Raw genomic sequence first — 22354 nt, 5'->3', positions numbered from 1 at the left:
TCCAGTTTGCTCAGTTTGCTTCACTTCTTGTCTTTGAGAAGGTTCTTCTGTGACTGCCTTCTCAGGTGAACTGATACGTTGACCACAGCTCTCTTGTCTATGACCGATTCTTCCACAACAAAAGCACATAGAAGAAATGCCCTCATACATAACTTTCTATTTAAGTCACCCCACTCTGATCGTGTTGATCAGCGGCTTGGTGAGGTCAATTTAGAGACATAAACATGCATAGTTGGCTCTTGACCTAGAAGCAATATACGAATCAATCCGAAGCATAGGCCCAATGGCTAAACTGATTTCTCAGAGGACCAATGAGTCATAAAACTCGATTGGGAGTTCGAGAAACCTGACCCAGACAACAACAACAGAAAAAGAAGCTTCAGAAGCTTTGAAGTAAGGTTCCCATGGTTTAATTGCTAGGAAATGCTCCCCGATGAACCAAGGTCCTCCGCGAAGAACCTTATCATAGTCTGGACTATCACTGAACTTAATGAGTAAAAATCTTTCCCAAGGTCTACACAATCCATTTTTGCGACAGGTTTCCATAAGGTATTGATTTTGAAAGTGAGGTAACTGTAACCTATAGTTTTTCCGTACACTTTCACTATCAAGGCCTTAGTCCATGGTGCCCTTATCCGAGACTTAGTCTCCTTAGAGAGCTTGACATCCACCATACCTTCCACTAAATCATCAAGCTCAGTATCTGACTCCACGTCAGCTTCTTCCACCCTATCAAAGCTAAAAGCTTGAGTGTAAGCTCCAGGAATGTCTCCAAGTAAACTGTCCTTGTAGCTCGCCTGAGATCTTGGTGGCAAGAAGGAAGTACCCGTATCTTTGAATTTTTTCACACTCCTTTCTAACTCAGCTTCTTCCTCATTTGAATTGAGACTTGCTTGCTGAAACTCGGGCTCCATCTCCTCTAACCCAAAGGCAAATAAATCTCGATGAAAATTACTTCTTTTTTTTTTGCCTTCATTACTTATCATTTAGTAAAGGTTATCCATTCAATTGAGAAATAGTTATCATCTCTAAAATGATTATAATAGATATTTCTTAGTAGGTGAAAAAAAAAATATGCTCACTTCCACATGCACATAACTAGGGATGGCAATGGGGCGGGGCGGGGTTGAAGGATGGGATCTTCACCCCCGCCCTGTAGAGATTTTTCTTGCTCCATCCCCGCCCCGCCCCGCATGACGGGGAAAATTTCTTGCTCCATCCCCGCCCCTTAAGGCCCCACGAAGACCCGCGAAGCCCCGCCCTACTCCGTAAAACTTTATTTCTTGTTAATTTTCCCTATAACTATTACCATTTTTTCAAATAAAATGACATGTTTCAATATTAAAAATATACTTGAAATTATAAATAAATTTATCCTATCAAATCAAACTAATTTTTAGCAAAAATTAAATAATATTATCTAAATGTTTAACAAGACAATGTCACAACAAAAATTTCATAGTATGACACAAAAATCTCATATTATGTTAATGATGAAAAGTAAGTTGAGAAAGACATATGAATCATGAATGAAAAGACAAAAAAAAAGAGTTAAAATTGGTACCTTATTTTCAACTTTGCTTGAGAGAAAAGAGAGGTAGAACCACATTAGGTAGAATAAAATAAGTTGATGATATTTTTGTTTAAATAGTAAGATTTTAGAGTATGAAAAAATTACAACTTAATTCTTATTAACGCGGGGTGGGGCGGGGATGGGGCGGGGTGGGTCTAAAAAGTGTAAACCCATCCCCGCCCCGCCCCGTGGTGCGGGTCTAAAATCTCGCCTCATCCCTGCCTCATCACTTTTGTAGGGTGGGGAAAACCCGCACGGGGCGAAGCGGGGAGGAGCGGAGAAAAATTGCCATCCCTACGCATAACAATTAATCTATATATATAAAACCGAAGTCTCTGAAGGTCCCACAATTTTTCATGTCAACACAATATTTAAATAAAATTATTTTTTATTTAAATAGAATTATTTTTATTTAGTCCAAACTTAATAAGGAGTGAAAATATCTCTCTAACAAATCCAACTTAAATTCAAACTCATCATTTTTTTAAAACAAAGTTATTTTTGTTTAGTTCAAATTTAACAAGGAGTAAAACTCTATCTCATTGACAAGTCCAACTTAAACTCAAACTCATAATTTTTTTAAACAATTTTTTTTTTGTTTAGTCCAAACTTAACAAAGAGTAAAAATCTATCTTTCTGACAAGTCCAACTTAAACTCAAACTCATCAATTTTTTAAACAAAATTATTTTTGTTTAATCCAAACTTAATAAGGAGTGAAATTCTATCTCTCTAATAAGTCAAACTTAAACTCAAACTCTTTAATATTTTTGGTTTTTCAGAAGTTTTAATATTTGAATTTTTGAGTTATTTTTTTGTAGTATTTGAAATTGTCTGACAAATTTTTTGTAAGTCATTGCACATTCAAGCAATGACTTCTTCATCAATTTGTAACACAAATTGAAATTATACAAGAGCAAATCATGCAATAGTGTAGTTTCTTAATCAATTAAAAATTTTATAAAATTATTTTAATTTACCTCACAAATAGATAAATTCTTGTACAAAACACGAGTTAGCAAATAGTTTATTCTAATTTTAGAACCAAACATATTTGTCCATTTTCGTATGCACGTAACAATTAATTTATTTTAAGTTGACAACCAAACATTTCTCTCTTTTTTGTTAATCGAGATAAGAGAACCCACTTGAGCATGGGCCACCGAAGCAATAATGTAGCATGTAACTACTAGAATCTACCATTCTTAGACTTACAACTAAGCCACAACCTCAACGGTTCCTCTTCATCCCTCTCTATTCATTATCCCTATGTATTTAGGGAGTGGGCCACCTACAACTATAGCCCTACATATTTGTGGGATCCACAATTCCTAAGCAGTCCAATCCATAGAATCAAGATATTAATTGTAAAGTGAGCTCACGAGATATTGACTCCTTTCTCTCTCTCTCTCTCTCACTCTTTTTTTTTTTTTTAATAAATTTTTTTATTTTGCTAATACTCCATGGTTCTCTCTCTCTATGATTGGAGCTTATTATTATTAATATTTATTCTTGCATATAAGAAAAGAAAAATGGCAGGAGTACGACCGTGTCATTTAAAAACGTGTCCAATAAGAAAGTGACAAGATGAAGGAGTATGATAATAAGTTTATGGACTCGAAGACATTGCAGTATATAAAAAGGCAGACTGAGTGGAGCATTTTAAGAAGCAAGAATCTAATTAACAATCTGAAAGCCCCTCCGGTCATTTTGAACATTTCACACACTTGTTGATACAAAAGATAAAGGGGAAGATGCCTTGTCTTTACATTTCTACCAACGTTAGCCTAGATGGAGTTGACACAGATCCCATCTTTTCTGAACTCACCAAGGCTGTCTCTACAATCATCGGAAAACCAGAAAATGTATGCTCTCTCTCTTTCTCTCTGTAATTCAAGTTTCTTCAAGTTTTTAATCTAATATTCACTTTAAGAAGTACTCCTCAATTTCATTCTTCGTTTTCTTATATTTTTGCTAAGATAATCCTTAATTCATTCATGCATAACAAACAAAAACTTGGTTTAGGGGGAAAAAAAAAGGCAAATAGAATATCAAGGAGTGCTTGCTATGGCAGAAATGATCTTTTGCTTTTCTTTCTCCTCCTTGTTCATCTTTTTTTCTTTTTCAATCTTCTACTTGTGCCCCAAAAACATTTTACCATCTGGGCATCTCTAATATGTTCTCTGTTGTGTGGTTGTAGTTGTTTTCTTTTTAAGCTTTTTTTTATTTATTTATTAGTTGTTATCATCATTGTAATTTATTTATTTATTTATTATTATTATTAGTTGTTATGATATGGGTGAAGTGACTGCATACATATCTTTATGTTTCCTTGTCTCTTAATTCCTTGGAAGAATTAAAATTATTAGGGTAAATCTGTAGTCTACAGATTTACATGTGACTGAATATTGTTTTTTACTGAATATTTACATGTGATTGAATATATCACTGTCATGCGCGCAACTTGGACAATTTGCTTTTTGATTACTATAATGGATACTCAAGGTAATCCATGAAAATGGGCCAATACGTATTAAAGTGGAAATACATACCCTAAAGTCTAAACCACAAAGAGTTAAGCTGTGAAGGTAAAGGGTAAGTTACAAAATACCTGTGTCAAGTAGTTTTCCTCATTTTCAATGAAAATTTTGATGTGAAGATAATTTTTTGCATTTTTTTTGTTTGTTGTATTTGTTAGTTTCAAACAAAATTGGTTAAAGGAAAATTATTTCTTAACTTTTCTACAAAACTAAATAAGGAAAACAACCCTATTTTGACACAAAACTAAATAAGGAAAACAACTCTATTTCACACAAAACTAAATAAGGAAAACAACTTTATTTCACACAAAATTAAATTTTAAAAAAATGCAAAGAGATAATTTTTCAATTCATTTTAAGATTACTATCAAATATAGGAAAATAATATAGTTTTATACAAAATACTTTTTCAAAAAATGATTCATTTTCTAAAAAAAATGGTAATGTCAAAACAAACATAGCGTCAAAAACATCCTTGACAATCTTTGTAAGTTGTAACTTATCATTGCCAAGTGAGATTGTTGTATACAATACACCATGGAGATTCATTCTTATTAGGGTTTAATAGTAAAATTAGATTGGGTCTTATCTTTACTCTTTTGGCACTTAACCCCCCCCCAAAGGGTGCGACTTATGTCTAGTGCTCCAGTGCCTTGGAGCTGCACTAATTGTGACATGTCCATTTTTGGACATGTGTCACAATTGCAACGCGTCCAGTGCACTGAACGTAAGTTGCGCCCCCCTCCCCCCCCTCCCCAAATTTAGTTTTTTTTTTCCCACAGTGTTTCCTCAAAACTTTCAACCAGAGACTAATCACTGTTTGCAATGAGTGGGCCCATAGCGGGGTAAATCGTTGGCCCAGAGAGTTTTTTCAAAGTGTTGGTGCCTAGAGTTGAACTAGGGAGTTCCTAGTTAAACTCAAGACAGTCACTTTGAGACCGAGTGAGCAACCACTAGGCGGCCCCTAAATTTAGTTGAACAAAGAAAATGATATGTGTACAACTACTACAACGACTCTATAAGTTTTAAATGAAAAGATAGGCTATGCATACGGCAGAAGTGCAGGGCCACTTTAAATCTCTTTTAAAAAAGGGCAATTGGATAACTACAAATATCCTCTCCTTTGTCAACAAATGAGAACTGCACGTTTACATTGAAAAATTTGCAGGTGTACCTTTAAATTTAAATGTCAATAGTGCTGCAAGATAGGGCAAAATTTGTCTTATAATATACCATGCAATCGGAGTCACTCTCAAATAAGAAAGCTAATTTTTTTTTTTTTTTTTTAAGAAACAAACACACACAAAGGAAAAGAAAATAGGGTTCTAAAATAAAGACATACCACAACTTCACTTAAAAGTCATGATAGGAAAACTATATTGTATTGTCTATTTTTACTTCTTCTTTTTCTCTAGCTAAAATATAATGCACAAGGAAGAAAAGTTGATGATTTTTTTTAGTTAAAAGTTAAGGGGGAAAAATAGATTGAGAATGATAAGAAAATTAAAATGAATAGAAATAGTAAAAAAATATTATACCAATTAAGAAAGTGAAGAGTAAAACTTCGGAAAGAAGAGAATAGCATAAAAAGACACATGTGGCCGATCTTGAGAAGTCATATAGTTATAAACAAGCTAAGTGTTAACAGTTCTGGCTTGTTTTCAATTAATTTTATTTTGGGCCCAAGTTGAGCTTGAGCTCGTCACCAAATAACAAAATTACATATGTGAGCTTGATTCATTTTTTTGTTGAACAAATTTGAATTCACGAGCTACTTGATTAATTTATTATTTTTTTGTATATGGTAAAACTGTGACTAAATATTTTTTACCTCTTCACAAACAGATGATTTTTTTACTATGAATGAATTGATTATATTATCAATAAATTATAAACAGTTAAATTGTGTCTCGTGTTTATGAGTTTGTTCACAATACATTATTATATTTAAATTTGGCTCGTTTAATAGGCAAGTCTAAACTTGAATTTTTTTTTTTTTTTGAAAGAGAGTTTCAAACCTATGGCATCCGCTCTTGATGATAGCTCTTTATCATCAGACCAAGACACCAATAAGTTTTTGGTGTTGGCAGGGATTGAACTCCAGATTTCTTATACAACCATCAGAAGTTTAATCTTGAATTTGAGTTTGGTATGTTAGATAATCAAACAAACATAAAATAAGTCTTTTTTAGAACCGAACTTGAGTTGTTTATGAATAGTTTGGTTCATTTACCATCCTAATTATTTTTGTCGAATAAGTAATGCATTTTGTTACCGCCAGAAAACTAAGATTCTTTTATTCCTTTTTGGCAGTATGTGATGGTAATACTAAAAGGATCGGTGGCCATATCGTTTGAAAGCAACAAAACACCAGCTGCGTATGCTGAGATAGTATCAATGGGAGGCATTAATTCAGACGTGAAGAAGAAGCTAATTGCTACCATTGGCACAATTTTGCAGTCCAAGCTGTCTGTTCCCAGGACTCGATTTTTCCTCAAAGTCTATGATACAACTGCTGGGCGTAATTATTCCAAGTTATGACAAATTTGTGATGATATAAAATGACATTATAATCACAACCCGTTTATGAATTTTGTCACTTTATGTGACTTGTTATGATTATTTTTCGATAGATAGACAGTACTCCTATGATAAGTCAGGCTTGCTTGTATGATGGCTGGGCTCCATGTTAATGTATTTGTTTTACAATAATATTATTAAATAAGCTAAAATGATGAAATGTCTCTGTTAAATAGGGGGGGGGGGGGAGTAAAAAATCAAAAAATTTCAGATTAAAAGAATGTTGATCATGAGCTTATTATTAATGTTTTTTTAGATCCAGGATTTCAAGTTGGGGGCGGAGATAAGTGAAAAAAAAAAATTTCAAATACGCATCCATATAATCCAAAGAATCAAAATCAACTTTTTGAAATTGTGTTTGAGAGATATGATTATTTTCCGGAATTGGGATATTGACATTTTCTGGGATTGGAGAATGAATATTTCTTGAGATTGGAACATCGACATGTTCCGGAATTGGGGAATGAATATTTTCTAGAACTGGAATAGCAACATTAGTTGTTGGCAATCCCATGTTGACTTCAGTAGAATTTGAACATTTTCTTTTGAAAAATCAAGTATTGTAGTTGATTTTTTCATGATCCCAAGAATCATATAAGAATCACTGTTATTTTCTTAAGTTTGTGTGACAATTTTCTTTATTTATGTCTTTGTGTTGTCTCCATCTTTTTGACACTAACCCACTAACCCAATGAATCCCACTATCGACACTATAAATTTATTCCGCTTTCTGCACTACTAACAAAAACTTTTCTTAATTTTACTTCTTTTTTTTTCTATCACTTCGTTGTCCCTATTATGCCCAACTACCAGGCAACAAAGAAAAAACTAATCTCTACAAACTCTACTCTCTCTCTCTCTCTCTCTCTCTCTCTTATCTATATAATACAAGAAAGAGAGTCACAAACACAGAATGACGGAGAGTTACAAAGCCCAAAAGTCAAAAAAAGAAGAAGAAGAAGAAAAACACCATAAGCAGCACAATCACCAACATCAATTCAGTTCATCACTCATCAGTAAAAACACAAACATGAAACACCACAAGTCCACAAGGCACAAGCACAGTTTCTGTGAATCTCAGATCAAAAACATTTTATTAGGTTTTGAAGGAAAAGATAGAGTAAATACCTATGTACTGTGAAGGCTAGAGCAACGAAGCTGGGCTGGGCAAATCAAGCAACCGGTGGCGGCGACAAGTGGGTCTCACGTGGGAGGCAGCAATAGCTGATAGGGAGACTCTTGTGTGATGGCGTAGCAGTGTTGGTATTGTAGCAAGATCAAGATGGGTCTCGCAAGCATTACAGTGTGGGCGTGGGCGGGCGGCGGCGTCACGACGTGGGTCTCTTTGAGTACTCTCTATTTCTCTGTCTCGCCTCTCTATCTCTCTGTCTCGCCTCTCACTTTCCTTTCTTTTTTTTTTCTTTTGTTTATTTCCTTTGTTTTTCGCCTTCTACATTTGGTTTTGGACTACTGAGAGTTGATTTTTCTTTTCCCTTTTTTTTTTTAAAATTTTTTTTTAAGATGTACATGGGTCATGGGCTCTTGCCTCCTGGGCTGGCCAGCTGGGCTTGGGATTCAGATTTTTGGGAGGGGGGCCAAAGCTAAAAACTAAGGAGGGCCCAAGCCTTTTTTTTCCTTTTCTTTTTTGAAAATTTTACCTACTAATTTTTTTTGGCCCGGGGGGGGGGGGGGGCCTTAGACCCCCACCTGGGTCCATCCCTGCTTCTACTTCTCATTTGTTAAAAGGAGAGGCATTTAATAATCAGATTTTGGAAATTGATAGGGAGTTATGGATGTTTGATAATTTGGGAAACAGAAGTTACGAGGAGAATAATATCCTAAATAAGGGAGGTAATATTAATCCTCCTTTGAATAATGAGAATGTGGTTGACTTAACCAAGGAGTTTGTTATTGAGGCACGTGATGGAGGGTATGCTATGACTTATCACAAAACTCCTTTACCATCATCTGATAACATGTTTGGTAGCAAAGAGGGAGATTCAAAACCAGTTCAGAAACTAGCTTCTTGGAAGAGAATTGCCAAGTCAGACGCAATTGGGAGTCCATCAGTCAGTGTTTCTTCTCCTCTAAAACGCTCTTCAAATGAACTGGACTTGGGTGAATTACCACTCACAAAAAAGGGTGGTTTCTCACACTAGGAAAAATAATGATATATTGGCGGCTACTGTTTCTCAGCACTGCCAAGAGCAATGAATCTCTTATGTTGCAATTGTCAGGGGCTTAGGAAACTCCAGATAGAACAAAGATTTGGAGATATGATCCGAGCACAAGATCCCTCGATCTTGTTCTTAGCCGAAACATGGTTGGACAAAGCTAGGCTAGAAGATATTCGGATATGGTTTAAGTTCGGTGGTATGATTAAAGTATCTAGAGAAGGGTGGGGAGGGAGAATTGCAGTTTTCTAGAAGAAGGATTATGACTACTATTTGGACACTTTTTCTCCTGATCATATAGATGGGATTATTAACAAGGGGAAGGAAAATGAATGGCACTTTATGGGATTTTATGGTGAGTCAGATACAAACAATGAGATTGTTAGAAGCCATGAGAAGTTTGGTGGTAGGTTGCAGCCAGTAAGACAAATGCAAGATCTTAGAGATGCTTTGGATGAATGTGGCTTTCAGGATCTCGGGTTTGAAGGTGGAAGGTTCACTTGGTGGAATGGGTAGGGAGATGGCTTTTCGGTGTGGGAAAGGTTGGATAGAGCTATGGCAATAATGGACTGATTAGCTTTTTTTCCAGCAACAAAAGCCGTTAACATGGAATGTGGTTCTTCTAATCACAAACTTGTTGCTATCTATCTCAATGGTTTTCCTAGAAATAGACGTAAACCTTGGAGATTTGAGCAAATGTGGCTAGAGGAGGAAGGTTGTAGGGTCATAGTTGAGGATGTGTGGAGCCAAGATTTCTCAGGTCAGCCTATGAATCAGGTTGAGCAAAAAATTCAGTGCTGCCAAACAAAATTGAGGTGGTGGAGCTCGATGGCAATTGGAAATACCCGGCCGTTGAAGAAAAAAAAAAGCAACTTCGGACAGCTAAAGATGCAGCTGTTAAAGGCAGCAGTGTGGTCTGAATTTTTGCATTAAAAAAGGAAATAAATAGGTTACTAAGAAAGGAGGAAAAAATGTTTAAGCAACAGTCGCATGCTCTATGGCTTCATGAGGGTGATAGCAACACTCAGTATTTTCATAGAAGAACCACACATAGATTTTAAAGAAATAAAATTGACAGCTTAGAAAATGAAGTGGGGGAGATAAGTACTGATGAGAAGGAGATAGCAAACATTCTAGTTGATTTCTACCAGAAATTATTTGAATCATCAAACCCAAATTTTGTTGAAGAAGCTTTGGAAGCCACACTAGGTTTGGTTACTGATGAGATGAATGCAACATTGACAGTCACCTTCTTAAGGTCAGAAGTTGATATTGCTTTGAAGCAAATGGAGCCTTTAAAAGCCCCAGGACCAAATGGCATGCCTCCTTTATTTTACTAACAATTTTGGCCTTCCATTGGTGAGGAAGTCTTTGATGCTATCGTGGAATGTCTCAACTCAGGTCCTATTTCTTCATCCTTAAATCGAACCTTTATTACATTGATTCCAAAGGTTAAAATTCCTACAAAAGTCACTAAATACCGCCTTATTGCATTGTGTAATATTCTCTATAAGCTTATTTCTAAAGTGTTAGCAAATAGACTTAAGAAAATTTTACCTAATTTAATATCTGAATCCCAAAGCGTGTTTTAGTCTAGTAAAGCTATTTTAGAAATATTTTGGTGGCTTTCGAGACTTTGCATCATATGAAGCATCAAAAGTCAAAGAAGGCGGGGTTCATGGCCATGAAACTAGACACGAGTAAAGCCTACGATAGAGTGGAGTGAACGTTCTTGGTAATTAAAAATTATGGAAAAAATGGGTTTTTGTGATAAGTGATGTTAGGACATATTTATGTAATTGACTAATTCTTTGACTAAATGTACTTTACTTGTAATTGGGTAGATCTAGGATGGGTGTAGTACTTCAAGAAACAAGCATTCAAGTTGAGTATTGAAGCCATATAAGTCTAACCATGAAGCAAGTGAAGAAGTGCTGTTCATTAAAACTCGACAGAAGCTCGACAGAAACAGTATTTATCGAGACTTAATGAAGAAAGCTTGACGAAAGCTGAATCTGTCGAGATCTACGAAATCAGAATTTCCAGATTTGATTTTCGGCGTATGCTAAAATATTTGTGTATGGTTTCTTTTCACATATATAAGGCTTATTTAAAGGCCGTCACAATAGGAATGCACATAGAGAAGTACTTCTTGATCTTCGTTGATGATGAAGTGAAGAACTTTGCAGCCAATAACATATTCTTCAAGTTGCTGGAGTTAGTCATGTACTAGGATCCGTGCATCATTAGTTAGTCACATACTGAGATTTGTGCAAAAGGGTGGCGTTCATATATTGAAGAGTTCAAAGATTCTAAAGCGGTAGAAGGTTTCTACTGTAAGTTCATCTACGGGAATTGTAAAATTTAGGGACAAAGGTTTTGTACTAGATCTAAAACTCCTCTTTATTATAGTGGGTTGCTTTTCGGGAAGGCTTCCCCCTAGGTTTTATACTGTGAAACTAGTTTGTTTCATTGGTTTTCTTGGGTCATCATATCTTATATTTTTTACTTTTCTGTTGTACATGATATTGATGTTTGTTTGTTTTAACAAGGTTTATTCATAATAAATCTAATTAACAACTTAGGTTTAAAACTATTTAATTCTATCAACTGAAGTATAAATTTCCCAACAAGTGGTATCAGCGAGCATACTCTGATTAGGTTTTAATCTTTGTTGTGTGATTCATTGACCCCCGTTGTCATGGAAACTCTTGATTGTTTTGATTTGCATGATTTTGTGTTGAATGATGATGATGATAGTCAAGATGCCTATTACAAGCTTTATAATTTTTGTATGAAATCTCTTGAATGTTCTACAAAATTAAAAACTAATTTTAAAAAGGTCAAACTTGAAAAAGATGAAATGATTGCAAAATTGGATGAAGCTAATAATTTGAATGAGAAATTTAAAAATCAAATTTCATCTTAAGTGGACAAAATTAAGAGTTTGGAAGAGAAACTAGTTGAATCTAAAACCGAAGTTGAAAAATTAATTAGTGCCAAACTTGTTGTTGAGCCTAACTTAAAAGAAATAGATTTTTATATTCCTCCATTTAAAATGAATAATGAAGAGTTGAATGCTAATATTGCTAGGATAGACAAAGGTAAACAATTTGATGTTAACGCTGAAGTTTCTAAACCTATGTCTAAAACTCCTCCTAGGTTGAATAAAAATTCTGAATTTGTCCTCACTTGTCATCATTATCATATTGTTGGTCATATTAGGCTAAATTGTCCTAAGTTGTCAACCTCTAAGGTTAGACCTCACTCTAGGAAGTCTAGTAGTCTTAAAACTGCTCATGTTTGTCACCATTGTGGTGTTTTTGGACACATTCATCCTAATTGTTTTAAGTTGTATCCTCAAAAGTAAGTGTCCAAACGGTCATAAGTTTCCTCTTAAGAAACTACACATTTGTTTGGAGAGTTATTAAAAGGTTTGAGTTTTTTAACTCAATTTCAGGAGAGTTCTAATTCTTTTATGTCCTTTAGTAGACATACTAGGACACGTGCCTTTTTATCTTCACGGCAAAAGACTCGCGCTGTGTGGGTGGGAAAGGAGCCTAAGACTTAATTGTCTTTTCTATTTGTCATCTATTTTAATTCTTTCTATCTAAAGTAGGACTTTCTTACTTGATTTCTTATCTGTTTTTGGAATCATGCTTTCATGCATTTTCATCTATCTTTCATACTTTTATGTTGTTTATCTGTTTTGTTTAGTTGTTTAATTTTTATTTTGTTTTGTTTTAAAAAAAAAAAAAGGAAAAAATCAGAAAAATACAAAAACAGTGTGTTTGTGTATATTGGTACTTGTGTACCTTGGATGACCATTGAAACAAAGTTTCTAAACTTTGTATTTCTTGTAGCTTAAATGAGCATCTCAATACACAACTAAGGAAGTGAGTTTTATGGCTCATGTTGATAATGAGTACGATTAAGTAATCTTTTATACTTAATACTCATATCACTCTTTTTGACGGGAATGACTAGAAAATCTTAAGAGAAAGACATAAATAACTATCTCACCACTAAAGCCCACTAATCATGTATAACATCTGTGTGCTTCAGCATAGTCAAATTGTGATGTTTTGACTTACATAATTAGGTATTTCTTTTCTCTCTTATATGTCCAAGCATGATATGTTCAAAAAGAAAATATGCAAAAAATATAAAAGCAAAAAGAATCAAAATGCTTTTAAATATGGTTGCAAGCATGTTTCTAAGAGATATGAGAGTTATAGGATGTACCTCGAAGGTGATAGTCCCCATCAAGCAATTATGACTGTGTGTGAGTGTATTTGATTTTTTCATATCTCAAATCGTCATAATATGAGATACTTATACACCCTTGCTATGTTTTTCACACACAACACGCATACTCTTTGCTACTTTTGATATATGTGCAGGTACAATGTGATTTGGCTATCATAAGGGATACATGTGTCGATATATGCTCACTAAACTGTCTTAACTTGTTTTTGAAATATAAAATTGGTTAGACTTTTTTAGTGTGTGTGTGTGTATGTGTTTTGGATCTATGAATGCTTTGCATATATATTGAGAGATGTTTTGAGAGCTTAGCATGTTGTTTGGATCTTTGTTTGAGTGGCTTGCTTGTTGCATTTATCTTTATGTATTTTTCCTCCCTTGAAAAACTCCTTTTCTTCAAGCTCAACAGCTCTTCAACACATCCTTGACAGATATTCTTTCTATCGAGCCTTCTTCTTGTGATCTCGACAGATCCTTGATAGCTTCTCGATCCATCGAAAAAATGTTCTGAGTTCTCTGTCTACCCGAGAGATTCTCGACAAATACTCGATCTATCGAGATTTTTGGGTTTTCTCTCGATAGCATCTTGACAGCTTCTCGATCTGTCGAGACCCTCTTGCATGCATTATTATTCACATGTTTTGCATCTTTCTATTATCTTGTCATCCATAGCATCTTATTTCATTACATTCATGCATTTTTATGGTTTCCTTTTGCTCCCTTAATCATTTTTGATCATCTTTATGTTTTTCGGGTGAAGTTTTATAGCTTCTTGTACCATTTGTCAATCATGACAAAAAGGGGAAGAAAACGTGGTTTCTTTTTAAGATTCTACATGTTAGGATGAGAAATACATGCCTTTATAAGGGGAAGTTGTGTTTCATCTTATTAGGGGGAGTGTTTACCTCCTTGTTATTTTAGGAGCTTCTTTTACCTTCTTGTACACCAGTTTTGTGATCATTTTTACATATATTGTACTTATCTTTTCACATATATATGATGATGCATGTTGTTTTTCACGTATATCTCCATGTGTTGTTTCTTTTCTATCTTTATACACATGTTTCTTTATGTATGTAATCTTTATTTCTGTTTCATATATGATGCCTTGATAAGTTTTGTTTAAGTGTTTCAGAAAAACAGGTTGTGAAAATTTATCCTACCATGAACTCTCTTCTTGCAAAGTTTTTCAAGAGTTTATGTTATGGTTATATTTATTTTGTAATTCACCAAGTGATTATGAGTTTAGTGATTTAAGACTTGTCTTGTGATTCATTTGTTTGTTGTGGTTTTGTCACGGATTGCCAAAGGAGGAGATTGTTAGGACATATTTATATAATTGGCTAATCCTTTGACAAAATGCAATTTACTTGTAATTAGGTAGATCTATGATGAGTTTAGTATTTCAAGAAACAAGTGTTCAAGTTGAGTATTGAAGCCATGCAAGTCTGACCAAAAAACAAGTGAAGAAGTGTTGTTCATTAAAGTTTGACATAAACAATATCTATTGAGACTTAATGAAGAAAGTTCGACAGAAGCTGAATTTGTTGAGATCTACAAAATCAGAATTTTCAGATCAGATTTTTGGCCCATGCTGAAATATTTGTGTAGGGTTTCTTTTCTCACAACCCTAGACATATATAAAACTTATTTTAAAGGCTGTCACATTGGGTATGCACATAGAGAACATATGAAAAAGTGATTGAGTGACTTATTCTCTCTGTAAAAAGTTACTGCGTCTTTTGCGCCTTAGGGTTTTATATCCAAGTACTTTTTGATCTTCATTGTTGATGAAGTGAAGAATTTTGCAGCCAAGAACATCTTCTTCAAGTTGTTGAAATAAGTCATGTACTGAGATCTGTATATCATTGGTTAGTCACGTACTGTGATTCGTGCAAAATGGTAGCGTTCATATATTGAAGAGTTCAGAGGTTCTAAAGCGGTAGAAAGTTTCTACTGTAAGTTCATCTACGAGGATCGTAAAGTCTAGAGACAAAAGTTTTGTATTAGATCTGAAACTTCTTTTTATTATAGTGGATTGCTTTTCGGGAAGGCTTCCCCTTAGATTTTTTACTGTGAAACTAGTTTGTTTCATTGGTTTTCTTGGGTTATCATATCTTGTCTTATTTACTTTTCCGATGTGCATGATTTTGACATGATATTGATGTTTTTTTTGTTTTAACAAGGTTCATTCATAATAAATCTAATCAATAACTTTGGTTTAAAACTTGTTAATTCTATCAACCGGGGTCTAAATTTCCCCACAAGTGAGTTTCCCTTATTTTTGAATGTATTAGCACGGTCTCTTATTCGATATTGGTGAATGGAGAACCAATGGGGGACATCAAGCCATCAAGGGGAATTCATCATGGAGATCCTTTATCTCCTTATCTTTTTTTGCTATGTTTGGAAGGGCTAAATAGATTATTGCAAAGGACAGCAAGTGAGGATTCAATAAGAGGCTTCTCTCTTTGCAAATCGAGTCCGAGGGTCTCACACTTATTTTTTTTGCTAATGATAGCTTGTTGTTTTGCCATGCTAACATGTTTGATCTAATTACTATTCAGAATATTTTAGCTCTATATGAACAGGCATCGGGGCAGCAACTTAATAAAGAGAAGACCACGATATTCTTCAGTAAAGCAGTAAATGAGGATACAAAATCTGAGATTACAAGTTTCTTGGGAGTGCCAGAAGTCAAGGAATACGAGAAATATCTTGGTTTATCAACAGTGGTGGGTAGAAATAAAAAAGCAAGCTTAATTTATATTAAAGAGAGAATTTGGAGCAAACTTCAAGGATGGAAGGAAAAGTTATTGTTTCAAGCGGGTAGAGAGATTTTACTCAAAGCTGTGGTCCAAGCTATTCGAACCTTCACCATGAGCTGCTTTAAATTACCAGTTGAGCTATGTAATGAGGTTGAATCTTTGATCAGGAAATTTTTCTGGGGTGAAAATGGTGAACAATGCAAAATCCATTGGAAAAAATGAAAAACTCTTTGCAAACCAAAAACAGAGGGAGGACTGGGTTTTAAGGATTTGGTAAAGTTCAATGAAGCTTTACTTGCCAAATAGGTGTGGAGGTTGCTTCATGATCACAATTCTCTGTTTTTTGTGTGTTCAAGTCCAAGTATTTCCCGGCTGGGTCTGTTTTTTATGCAAAATCTTTTGCAGAATCTTACGCATGGCAGAGCATCCTCAAGGCTAGGAAGGTGACTGCTGCTGGTATGTTGTGGAGGGTTGGGAATGGAGAGTGTATTCAACTGTATGACGACAACTGGCTTCCAGGTGGTACCTCATCAAGGATCCTATCTCCTCGGGTTGATGAATTGAAAAACTCTATGGTGGCATGCTTGATGGATTCCGCATCAGGAGGGTGGAACAATTTTCTAGTTGATCAATATTTTTTCCCTTTTGAAGCACAACGTATTAAAGAAATACTGCTATACGCAACAAGGCAAGAAGACTGTCTGACTTTGTCTCGTACCAAGGGATGTGATTACTCAGTCAAATCGGGGTATCAACTGAGTGATGTGTGAAGAAGCTAGGGTAGAGGTAGCATCTAGTTCAGATGTGGTAGCAACAAGAAATTTTTGGTCTTGGATTTGGAAGCTCAAAGTGCCTTATAAGGTTAGAATCCTTCTCTGGAAAGCCTACTTTGATGCTCTACCAACGCTGCAAAATTTAAAGAAGAGGAAATTTCTGGAGGTTTCGAACTGTTGTTTCTGTTCAAGCTTTCAGGAGTCCACGTTACATGCCATTTGGGGTTGCTCAGTACTTCGGCAGGTCTAGGAGTCTAGTTTTAGTTGGGTTATTAAAGATTATCCCAATGTTCATTCGTTCATGGATGTGGTGGAGCTGGTGGGGCAGCACTCTAGAAGGCTAGATTTATTTGCCACAGTGGCTTGGTTAGTGTGGTGTCGTAGAAACAAGTTGGGACGGAACGAAATTTTCTTGTTGAAAGGTTTTTTTGAACACGCAAGAACTTATTTGTTCGAGTTTCAACACCGGTCTCACACTGCATCTGCCATACCAAATCCTCAGTCAAAAGAGATAAAGTGGCTTCCTCCAGCCTGTGGTGGGATCAAAACCGACTATGATGGGGCTACCTTTGATGATTCAGGTGAAGCAAGGATTGGGGTGGTCGTAAGATTGGACAGCGACGAAGTCTTAGCAGCTCCATCGGAGAAATTGCCTTACCGTCTTCAATAGTTGTGTTAAAGGCATTAGCAGCTCAACGGGCAGCCCAATTTGTTATAGAACTTGTCTTACATCACTCAGTTTTTGAAAAGGATTCAGAGGTGGTCTACAAGGCGCTCACTTCCGACTCATCTCCATGGTCAAATATTGATCATATTATCAAAGGCACTTTATCTATGGCAAGTTCTCTTAGAACTCACTCCTTCCCTCATTCTAGAAGGCATGACAACTTTGTTGCTCATGCCTTAATCAGGAGAGTTAGAGGACATTTATCCCTTTGTTAGTTTGGATGGAGGATGTTCCGCCAGATATTTTTTACTTTATTTTTGCTGATTTTCCATAGTTTGTTTTAATAAAAGATCGATCTTGTTTCTAAAAAAAAAAAAAAAAGATCAAGATACCAATAAATTTTTGGTGTAGGCAGGAGATTGAACACTTTACTAGTTAAGTTTTAATCATGAGATCATTATATATTGCAGTGTTGCAATTATTGTATATATTTATATCATCAATTCATATAAGCACTATGTTACATGATTGAGCCAAAACACTAATAAGTTTTTAGTGTAGGCAGGGGATTGAACACTTTACCAGTTAACTTTTAATCACAAGATCATTGTATATTGAAGTTTTGCAATTATTGTACATATTTAAACCGTCAATTCAGATAAGCACTACGTTACACGTTTGAGCCAAGACACTAATCAATTTTTGATGTAGACAGGGGATTGATCACTTTACCTGTTAAGTTTTAATCATGAGATCATTGTATATTGAAGTGTTGCAATTATTCAATTATTGTATATATTTAAACCATCAATTCAGATAAGCACTACATTACACGTTTGAGGCTATACAAAATCAACATTTGAGGCTATACAAAATCAACATCAACCATTCATCATTGAATATATAATTCACATTCTACGCAATACTCTTTATCAAAAACAAAAAACAAAAAAAAAATTCTATACAATACCAATATTAATATATAACAAGATCACAGTTTGGAGTCTGAAATGACTGTCACTGATTATCATTTTTGAAACTAAATTATTAAATTCATCATATTTTAATAGGCTAAACTTTTGGATCTTTTTTTTTTTGGATCAATCATTATATATATATATATATATATATAATTATATTTGAACAACCGATAATTTATCAAAAATAATTTCATCCAAGCTCTGGGCCTTCTTTTTCGTCTATAATTTGTGCACCTCTGAGTTTACATGATATGGGCCAGGCTAGACTAAGTGTGGCCTACAAAAAATAGGCCGGTCAAATTTTCATGTTCTAATTGTGAACCATATTGGGCTAGTACTGCAGTCCATTTTTCCATTTTTTATACAAGTAGATTAATTGGAGGTCCATTGCAATAGTATTCCAAGAGAACATTTAAGTGAAACAAGTTCTTTGATTAAAAAAAGAAAAAAGAAAAAAAGGGTGGTCCTCCTCAATTCTATCTTGCATTGCCAAAAAAAAAAAAAAAAAAAAAAAAAACCCAAGAAAGAAGACAACAAATGGGAACAAACTCTTTACATGTAACCATCCAAGTAAAAACATTAATTAACTATATATAACCTGTATGCCAAAAAGGACTAGTATAGACTGTATAGTCACACTTCATTCATTAAGGATGTGGTGTCTTAGTTCTTTATTAGACTATTCTATTTTTTGCCTATAAGATATCCAAAAAATCTCGACACATCATTTATGTGATAAAGAGTTATTTTAAGAAGTTTAAAATATCTCAATCTTGAGTAATTATTAGGTACTCTTAAAATACAGTGTTATAACTTTTTTTTTCTCACATTCACCATGAACCTACCATAAATTTATTAGTGAAATACATTATGAATGTGGGAGAATAGAACACTACATCAGTGTCTCAATTAGGATTACCAAAAAATTTACCCTAAAATCTCAAAAAAGAAAAAAAAACAAATCTGTGGGCCGCATAGAGTTAAAAGGAAATTTTTCCAGGCCCAAATGTGACAGGGACATATCATCTCTCAAAGTTCTCACTTTCACTATAAAATGGATAGATTGTTTATGCATTGAGGTTTGTGATTGATATTAGGCATTAGCGGTTGTTAGCAGCAGACACTAGACAGAGAGCACAGAGAGAGAGCGAGCGAGTCACAGAGTGAGAGACACAGAGAGAAACAGAGAGAAAAGATGCCTTGCCTGAACATCTCGACCAACGTTGGCCTTGAAGGCGTCGACACCTCCTCAATCCTCTCCGAAGCCACCTCCACTGTCGCCAAACTCATCGGCAAACCCGAAGCCGTACTCTCTCTCTCTGTCTATATTCTATAGTTTTGTTAATGTCGACTTTCTGTTTTTTCTCCTTCATTTGATTTTTCAGATTTCCGACAAAACATTCCTAGTATGTCTTATTTTAATGCTTATTCCTTGAAGCCATTATTACTGTTGTTCGTTTGGGGCTATTTTGTTTTGTTTTGTCTTGTTTGTTTTTTCGGGCTTCTTTATGATTTACTTTTAGATGAATGAAATTAACGCTTATGTTTGGTGACACTTGCTATTCTGGTCTATCAGTGATCGATTTATGGCTTAGGTGATAGTCTGGGCAAAGAGATACACATTGTTTAAATTTTAAGAGAACGCTAAACCCAGTCAAAGGAATAGTGGAAATGACTTGTGTTTTTTTCAAAGATTTTGATATTATATTATACTAGATTTGTTCAAGCATAAAAACAACCTAACTTATTTGTCTTTAGACAGGCTTGCTAGTTGGCAAATCATATTTATTGTAGCTGAAATGGGTGTTGCTAGGAATTTAATTTAATATATTTTTTTTGGGGGTTGGGTTTGCTGACTTCATTTTGTGGAAAAGAATACATGTAGCCGATCATGACAAGTCTTGTTGAGGATTCATAGCCGACCCCAAAAATATTGGGGCCAAGGCTTTGTTGTTGTTGTTAGCTGACCTCATTTTGTGTTATTTATTTAATCATTACTCTGAACCCAGACAGAGGATAGGGATAGGGAAAGGTAAGAAGGATGGAGCAGTGAGCTCGTGAGTGGGATTCTTGTTGGTGATTACTAATAGTTGGGTCTATCATTTTCTCGAATACTCTTTTATGGAGCATCGATGAAGTTTATGACTAGATCAGGAGTCTTGGGGTCTTCATGTTCCTATCCTCATTGTTGAGTCATGATATATGATGCAACGAATTGTTATTATTATAGTCTGAATTGGGCTTGATTCTTGCTAGGCATTGATAAAGTTAAATTCATTTTAATCAATACTTTGCTTGGGTTATGCATGTTTTAAACATTGAATTGGTTAGTTGATATTGGTACGGCAATTTAAAGACTCAGTGGATGCCCCATCCTGGACATCTTTCATTATTGGAAATTCGGATATGCTTGTGTAAACTGTAACTCATTTTGTAGACAACCAGTTACTAATCTCAAGCATGTCCTAACTTGTTCACTTGTGTTAGTGTAGACAAAGCTTATTGGTCCATCTAGGACTAGGATGGTTTTGTTCAGAACAATGAAAACCTAATATTATGAACTGAGTCAGATCTTTTTTGTTTAATTTAAGAGATTTATTTAATGAATTTCAACATACTATGCTGCACCTGTGCTTTATTTTAGATTGAAAATTTTGATTACCATTTAGTTTAGTTATTTCTTCTTGTTCTCACATTTTCTCGTAATCAATTAGAAGAATGGTTGTATGGTTAGCCTGGTATTTATCTTGTTCTGGTATCTATTCTCCAAAAGCTTAACCGTTTTGTATCTGTTAATATGCAGTATGTGATGATTGTATTGAAGGGATCAATACCCATAGCATTTGGTGGGACGGAGCAGCCAGCAGCCTATGGTGAGCTGGTGTCCATTGGTGGCCTTAACCCAGATGTGAACAAAAAGCTGAGTGCTGCAATTGCCACAATTCTTGAGACCAAGTTGTCTGTTCCCAAGGCCAGATTCTTCCTCAAATTCTATGACACTAAGGCAAACTATCTGAACTTTCTCATGAAGAAGGGTTATATCTGTGCACTTCTTTTGTCTCATTGCATTTTTCCTTTTTGTTTAGGCACATCAGTCTCAAGAATATGCACAGTGTTTGCATGCTTTACACCAGAACTAGATCATGTAAATAAATCTTTACTGTTAAAAATCATCAGCAGAGATCTTGTTTGCATTTTCGAAAAAAAAAATCCATACCCCCCCCCCCCAACCACCACCCAAAAAAAAGTCCATGGTAACAGTTGGATTATGTTGTATGCTTTAACTTTAGATGATAATGATGCTTTGTTTATTTGGCAGGGTTCTAACTTTGGATGGAATGGGTCTACCTTCTAAATTCTGTGGTACTTCTACTGGGGTGTGGTGTCCTGATTCCTAATAGACTTGATGCTTTGTTTTCAGATAACTTATGTTATTTGGTATCATAAGTACTTTGTTAATGCTGTGGACATATCATTTCCTCTTGTGTGTTTCTAGTATTAGGAAATGTGGAACATTTGTCTTTCTCATATGCTACCTTAAGCATACTTTTTATTTGGCATTGGCCGATGATGTTATGTTACTCATGGTGTACAACCCAGGTTTGAAGTAAAATACCAGATATCATCGTTAGATTGTCAGTTGTTTGGGCTTGTTCTCTGTATTAATAATTGGCTTGCTTCTTATTCAATAAGGGAATTGCATTCACCAAATGTGAAGTACTTCTAGCGTTCTAGGTGAGATTTGGGTGTCTCTCAACAATTTTTATAGTATGTTTCTGTTTCCCTTTTTCCTTAGAGAAAGGAGTTAATTCATTTTTCAAACTGTTTATAGACTTTTTTTTTTTTGCTTACAACCGAGTGGGGTCTTGGGGGAGGTGGGAGAAGGTTTGAGCCTAGGTTCTCCCTATGAGGTACCCATTAAGCCACAAGATTGGTGGCACCAAATTCATGTTCATTCTGTGTAGTATCAGCTTCAATTTTTATGAACTCTTTAGTCACAGAGCACAAAATAAATAGGCTTCTTTTCTAAGTGAA

General features: G+C 35.0%; 3 protein-coding genes across 3 annotated transcripts; all 3 read left to right on the top strand.

The window, feature by feature from the left end:
* Nucleotides 1–3224: 3224 nt before the first annotated feature.
* Nucleotides 3225–6843, top strand: LOC142609056 (uncharacterized). Its single transcript, XM_075780697.1, has 2 exons — nucleotides 3225–3436; nucleotides 6425–6843. The coding sequence occupies exons 1-2, from the start codon at nucleotides 3326–3328 to the stop codon at nucleotides 6650–6652; spliced, it is 339 nt and encodes a 112-aa protein (XP_075636812.1). The 5' UTR covers nucleotides 3225–3325; the 3' UTR covers nucleotides 6653–6843.
* An 8831-nt stretch (nucleotides 6844–15674) lies between these two features.
* Nucleotides 15675–16669, top strand: LOC142608835 (uncharacterized). The gene is made up of 2 exons (XM_075780499.1): nucleotides 15675–16089; nucleotides 16305–16669. The coding sequence occupies exons 1-2, from the start codon at nucleotides 15675–15677 to the stop codon at nucleotides 16667–16669; spliced, it is 780 nt and encodes a 259-aa protein (XP_075636614.1).
* Nucleotides 16670–19329: 2660 nt separating this feature from the next.
* On the top strand, nucleotides 19330–21958 carry LOC142610574 (uncharacterized). The gene is made up of 3 exons (XM_075782416.1): nucleotides 19330–19625; nucleotides 21123–21323; nucleotides 21639–21958. The coding sequence occupies exons 1-3, from the start codon at nucleotides 19515–19517 to the stop codon at nucleotides 21672–21674; spliced, it is 348 nt and encodes a 115-aa protein (XP_075638531.1). The 5' UTR covers nucleotides 19330–19514; the 3' UTR covers nucleotides 21675–21958.
* The last annotated feature ends 396 nt before the right edge of the window (nucleotides 21959–22354 follow it).

This window comes from Castanea sativa, chromosome 9, assembly GCF_040712315.1.
Source record: "Castanea sativa cultivar Marrone di Chiusa Pesio chromosome 9, ASM4071231v1".
NCBI lineage: Eukaryota > Viridiplantae > Streptophyta > Magnoliopsida > Fagales > Fagaceae > Castanea > Castanea sativa.
The sequence above is the reverse complement of the archived record's forward strand: the minus strand, read 5'-3'. Positions and strand labels throughout refer to the sequence as shown.